Source organism: Drosophila persimilis, unplaced genomic scaffold (genome assembly GCF_003286085.1).
Source record: "Drosophila persimilis strain 14011-0111.01,24,50 unplaced genomic scaffold, DperRS2 tig00000000-arrow-pilon, whole genome shotgun sequence".
Taxonomy (NCBI): domain Eukaryota; kingdom Metazoa; phylum Arthropoda; class Insecta; order Diptera; family Drosophilidae; genus Drosophila; species Drosophila persimilis.
Window position 1 is genome coordinate 14,221,414 of NW_020825288.1, and position 6,371 is coordinate 14,227,784.

Sequence of the window (6,371 nt, forward strand, 5' to 3'; positions counted from 1 at the left end):
ACCATTTAGTGTAATGTAGAGCCGCGGCCTTTGCCGCTAATATTCCATTCTATTCTCAGTCTAAGCAAACTATTCTGGTCATACGAACTCTTGCTCCTTTTTCTCAATGCCGATGGTGGAGTGTTTTTTTCCATTCAAGGCTTGTAATTCCCAACAGCTTCAGGTCAGGACTTTAAGGATACCCCAGACCAATGCAGAGGAAAGCATACTTACCTGGCGTAGAGGTTAACCGTGATCACCAAGGCGTGTTCCTCCGGAGTGAGGCTTGGCCATTGCACTGCGGCTGAGTTGACCTCTGCGATTATTCCTAATGTGAATAACTCGTGCGTGTAATTTTTGGTAGCCGGGAATGGCGTTCGCGCCGTCCCGACATTTAAAATAAATATCAGAACAGGACAGCGAAATGCATGGGTTAAGCACTTTTGAACCTTAGTTGTTGACCAAAAACTAAATAGTTTGCGTTTTTCGAAAGTTTATTTGACTTTTTGCAAGACTTAAGAGCTAAAATGTGATTTTCATCAAATCAGAAGAAGGTTCGTTCCGTGTTCGCCATCGTAGCCGGCACCAGGCCAGGCCGCGCAGACACCGCTTACAACTTGAAGTATTTGGTGTAGTAGTCGCGGAAGAAGGTGTAGTCGAAGTGGCCGTAGTTGGTGTAGCCCTTGTACTTGTAGTAGGGTTCCATGGTGTCGGTGTGGAAGATGGTCACGTCCTTGAAGTACATGTTGGGCACGAAGAACTCGTACTCATCGATCTGGCGGTCGAAGGGATAGCCGAAGGGCATGCTGTCGACGAAGCGGGCTCCGGAGCCAATGCCGCAGGAGTAGGTGTAGTCGAAGGTGGAGAACTGCTCGTGGCTGGGGGCCTTGTATGGCATCACCATGAAGAACATCTGCATGGGCATACCCTTCTTCCAGCCCATGGGCAAGACCAGGCGATCGGGGAAGCCGCAGTGGGGCTCGCTGATGTCCAGAGGGAAGTCATACTTGCCGTCGAAGGCCATCATCACGTAGTAGTACAGCTCGGTGTAGGTGGTGCGATCCTTGACGGTCCAGTAGAAGTCGTTGGACTTGCGGGTGATCACATTGCTGCCGGCCTTCAGGTCGTAGTAGAACTCATCGACTTCCATGAAGTTCATGCGGTTCTCGGTGAGGGAAATCATCTTTCCGAACTCATCGAACTTGGGTCCCAGGAAGGCGCGCACCACAACCTTCTCGACCTTGTCGGACTCGATGGTGTAGGTGTAGGTGAAGGGCTTGTGGTTAAGACGCATCTGGCGGGCATACAGCGACTTGTCCCAGACGAACTTGCCGTCGTGGAAGATCATCTTGTCGTTGAGCATGTTGGTCACATCGAAGTCAACCAGATCGAAGTAGGTGGTCAGATCGCTGACCTCCACGTGCTTCATGGTCACACCGGGCATCAGGAGCTGCTCCTTGGTGTACTTTGGCAGGTAGTGCATGAACTTGAAGTAGATCGAAGCGATCGACTTGTAGAACATGTAGTACATGGGATCGCGCATCATCGTCTCGAAGTTCAGCATCACGTTGGGGTAGACCTCCATCTGGTGGTAGTCGACATCGCCGAAGTACATATGGGCCAGCATGTACCAGAATTGGTAGAACATCTTGTCCATGGCATCGATGTTGCCTTGCATCAGGTTGCCAATGAACTCGATGGACTCGGGCTTGCGCAGATCGATCGTGTGGCCGTCCGTGGTCTTGTAGTAACCGAGCTCAATGATGTCCTGCATGCGCTTCATGAAGCCGGTGATCTTGTCGAGCATTTCGAAGTTGCCGTAGGTCTCCATCTCGTAGTAGTTCTTGCGGTAGCTGAAGCCAATGCCGTTGTAGTAGATCATCTGGGGATCGTAGCCCATCTCGATCTGGTGGTACCAGGAGAACTCGGGAATGTCGCCGAATCCGTGCGACAGACGCTCCATGTAGTAGCGGGAGAGCAGCTGGTGGACGTTGTACAGCCACCATTCGCCGCGACGATCGTTCTTCAGGTCGAAGGTGGTTCCGTCGAGGAAGAAGGAGTAATCCATGTTCAGGTAGTACCAGTATGCGTTCCAGCCCAGATCCTCGGTGAAGTAGGACAGCTTCGATTCCTCGTTGTACAGATCCAGGTCGCGGGTGTAGTCGACTGGCATCCACCAGACCTTGACGTCCTTCATCATGGCCAGCCATTTGGTGTCCTGGTTGAACTCGTAGATGTTCTCGCGCAGAATGAACTTGTCCTCGCTGTACCAGTGCTCGCCCAGACCCATCAGCTTCCACCACTGCCACATCTTGAAGTCCTTCATGTACATATAGTCGCCGTACTGGTACATATTGCCGTGCTCGTGGCCCTTGAAGTACACATCCAGATACTCCTTCTCGTACATAGTCATCTTCATCCACATCTCGTAGTCGAACTTCTCAGCCTCGTAGACGAACTTGCTGTTGAAGAAGAACTGCGGGAAGATCTCGTAGATGGAGGGCAGCATCAGGCCGTGGAAGTCCTCGCGATGGATCACTGCCAGGGTGAGGGCGTAGACGAACATGCCCTCGTTCACGTGCATGCGGGCCCAGGCCACGTTGTGCATGAAAGTCTCCCAGTCCTTGGCGTAGTAGAAGAAGTTGAAGAGGCCGCGCGCCTGCTTGGCATGGGACTTCACCAGCTGGCCGAAGAACTCGCCCTTGGGCAGCAGGGAGTGCATCTTGTAGGCCTCGAAGAACTTCTTCATGTAGAAGTCGTAGTGCTGTGGGGGGTGAAATTTCGGGGTGGCATTAGAGACGACCCTGCAGAAAGGACTCTGCTCCAAGCACTCACGGTGTAGTAAGACTCATCAAAGTAAAATTTGTCGCCCAGCTTGATGATATCCTCGAACATCAGGGGATCCTCGATGCGATAGACCACCTCGAAGAGGAACTTCTGCTTCACGAGGAATCCCTTGTCGGCGATCTTCACCTCATGCGTTTGGTGGAAACTGGCCGCGGCGACCAGACCCACGAGGGCCAAAAATGCAATGGCAATCTTCATCTTGACGACTCCTTCGACCACACTCAACTTTCAACTGCTCCGGACTAGACACACTGAATGGATCCAATGCCTAAAGACTGTTGCCTTTCTCCGGCCACTGCCGCTGCTTATATACCCCAAAGCACACCCACCCATATCTGGCCTGATGATGATACCAGCTGAGTGCAGTTCAGTGCAAGTTCAGGGTCGCCAAGTCTATCTCAGGTGGTCTGACCATCTGTTTCAGGCAGAGCTCCGCAACAGTCGTCAGCTAGCCGGCCTGTGGCTTATCAGCCATCCAGGTTGTCGTCAAGGGGCATCTGCAGTTGCAATCAAGAAAGCCATTAAAATTAACAATAAGACCAACAACAAATCCGGGTGCCGCGAGCCGAAAATAAATTCGATGCAATTTTGTTATTGGTTAGAAGATCTGTAAAATCTTTTTTAATTTACTGAAGCTGCTTCCCATTTCGATCTTTATTTCAAGATTTTATTTCCCCATCATATTTCATGCATTTTCATTCAATAAATAGGGGAGTGCTTCATTTATTTTGGATTTCGTTTTCTTTATTTTGATTTTATTTGTAGTTTGTAATGAAAGTACTTTTCTTAGGTAATGCAGAAAAATGTTGCTATCTAAGTAAGTAGATGTTAAGTTATAATCGACATGGAAATTTTCATATTTGCTTGAGTGTAATCTTTAGTGTGATATTCTTTGTTTTCGCATTGATTACCTTTTGATTTACTGTTTAATTTAATGTATCTATGTATGCATATCAATTTGAATATAAATGTATGAATTTATTTATAGAGTACATATGTGATTCGCTTATCTCCTGCTTCGCTATCGCTATCGCTCACATTTCTCTTCTTCATTCTTCTTGTTTTATTGGACTCTTGTGCGCTTCGCTGCTTTAACTATACAAAAATCAATTTAAATTACAAACCACGCCCTGATCCATCGCTAATTTCAATATCAAATCGATCCATCCCTCAAATTATGGGACTTTCCACTGACCCTCAGAGGGGAAACCAAAAAGGAGAAGCACAACAGAAACTTAACAAACATTAGTGTCCATTATTGTTAATACACTCATACTTGTAATAAAAGTTAGTTCATATACGATTACGGTTCAAAATGGGATCTTTCTATATTTATGTATGGAGCTCGAGGGCCCAAAGTACAATCAAAAAGGTGTACCTTATTTTCAGTTAATAATATTACATTTAATGCCATGCCACATATTTCTAAAGCATCCAGCATGTTTATTTGTCTGAGCCCCGTATGGGTTCTGGGTATTGTCGCACTTTCTTAGTCGGGTCTTTCCGCCTTAACTTTATAAACACACATCGCTGACTGTAAACATATTCTCCTATATTATGTATTTGTGTCTGTATGTATATCTTGCTTATATAAAAACACCAATTATGCAAATATAGTTAAAAAAGTTACAGGAAAACCATCTGATAACAAAAACTGTATCGCCCATCCAAAGAGGGGTCTGTCCTGGAGAGGTCAGGGATTTACATAAGTTACATTTGTGTATGTGTGTATGTGTGTGTTTGTGTGTGTGTGTCAGATCATCCTAATATCGTTACAAGAAGCACCACAGTAGTTAGTAGCATTAAATAACATAGTTTTCCCATTGGTTTTTCGCTCTTTAGTTCGTCTCAGTACATTCAAATTGTGTAAAATTATTGTATTGTCCGGCCAACGACTTCCTCGAAAGTTCACATATCTGTAGATTTTTTTATTGTCATACAAATTGCATTTGCCTCTGCCATTCCTTATGTCTTAATAAATAGTATATAGTATATTATAAATCCTATTGTACAAGTCCAATGGGCGTCAGTTGCGGCCCTGCTAAGGTTTATCTGATTTGATTTATTGTATCATCTTCATATTTGCATTACAATTTATTGTCATTGTGTAGATGCGTATTTATTGTCGGCATACACTTTACTTGGAACCGCCGTGCAAACGGCTTCGATTCTTCGTAACTTAGTTTCTGTAGTCGTACTGTACTTGTAGTTTCTATAAAAATTACACCGTTTCGACGCTAGAGATGTAGATGTATAAGTAAATTTAATAAGTATACATGTAAAAAAGTAGAATTCCATACTCGTAAATGTACAAAAAGATCGTTCCCCTCAACCGAGCCGATCAGGCTCCCACTTCCTCTCTCTCTCTCTCTATCCCTCTATCCTCCTTTCCTAGCAGCACAGTGGACACTCTACTCGCACGCATGCACACATACAGCTGCGCCGAAAAAAATAGCACCAGTGGACTAATGTGTCTATATTGACGGATTTTGCTTAAGCAATGGTTCTAATGAACGTTGTTAAGACTAATATATAAACTTTAAGGTATAATTTATCGTATCCCAGAGCACCGGCATAATTCGCAAACTCCAAATGAAAATATTTGAAAAGAAAAGGATTTTATCAGAAATTTGGGCACCAACAAAAATAGCACCAATTTACAAAGAAATCTCAAAACATTAAAATGCAAAGAAACTTTCCAAATTTTTTTGTAAAATATGTTAGTTTAGTTGTATTTAAAGGTTGGCATTTTGTTGCAAAGCCTTTGTCAGCAACAACAACAGCTCAACATATTGGTATTAAAGCTCACCTAATTTTCGCATCTTTCCCTTGGGATATTGATCCACGAACCATGCAGGATGCCCCAAACATATTTATTGTTTTTTGATTCCGCATTAGAAACATATTTTTTAACTTGACCCAAAATATTAGCAATGCGGTTCAAGTCTGGAGACTGAACAGGCCAATCTATTGCAATAAGTGAATTGTGCTCGAACCACTTTCGAGCTCTCTTTCTGGATCGTTTTGGGTAATTTTCCTGCTGGAAGACACAAAACAAGTCTATTTCGTATTCTGCATAAAGCAGAATCACTGTTTCTTTGGTATTGACATAGACATGTTGATCCATAATGGGGTTGTGCCATGTATTGGATCACCTACTTAGTACGAAAATCATGCCCATACGATTTTGCTTGCTTTTCTATGTCTAATGAATTTCCATGTGAGTCTGGGGGTTATACTCTGCATTCGGTAATCGTTTCACACAAGAACAAGACCCTTTTGCACCAAAAAATAAATTTTAGCTTTAGTCGGACCACAGGATGTTTCTCCATTTTCTTTGGCCCAACTTTAGTGCTATTTTGCACACCAAACTTTTTTTGCCCCATGCCTTTCCGTGAAAAGTAAAATTTTCCTCGTACTACGAGTACCCATTTTACGTTCTTGTAAACAAGATCTAACTTTCCTGGTACTTGACGATTTTTTAAGATCCTTGCTTTAGCTCTGTGGCCGACTTAAATGGGTCCTCCTTGCTCTCACGAACCAGT

General features: G+C 44.3%; 1 protein-coding gene and 1 non-coding gene across 2 annotated transcripts; one reads left to right on the plus strand and one right to left on the minus strand.

The window, feature by feature from the left end:
• Positions 1-205: 205 nt before the first annotated feature.
• On the plus strand, positions 206-371 carry LOC6587690. Its single transcript, XR_047826.2, has one exon. It is a non-coding gene; the product is annotated as a U1 spliceosomal RNA (small nuclear RNA).
• A 146-nt stretch (positions 372-517) lies between these two features.
• On the minus strand, positions 518-3,039 carry LOC6587704 (larval serum protein 1 beta chain). Its single transcript, XM_026984471.1, has 2 exons — positions 2,815-3,039; positions 518-2,743 (listed from the first exon to the last, which is right to left on the minus strand). Exons 1-2 carry the CDS (start codon positions 3,022-3,024, stop codon positions 590-592), a joined length of 2,364 nt encoding a protein of 787 aa, XP_026840272.1. The 5' UTR covers positions 3,025-3,039; the 3' UTR covers positions 518-589.
• Positions 3,040-6,371: the final 3,332 nt, after the last annotated feature.

Bases quoted from the DNA above. Each gene is read 5' to 3' on its own strand.
- LOC6587704 (XM_026984471.1), bottom strand. From the start codon at position 3,024: ATGAAGATTGCCATTGCATTTTTGGCCCTCGTGGGTCTGGTCGCCGCG. The intron at 2,744-2,814 runs GTGAGTGCTTGG...CACCCCCCACAG, and splicing joins TTGATGAGTCTTACTACACC to CACTACGACTTCTACATGAA.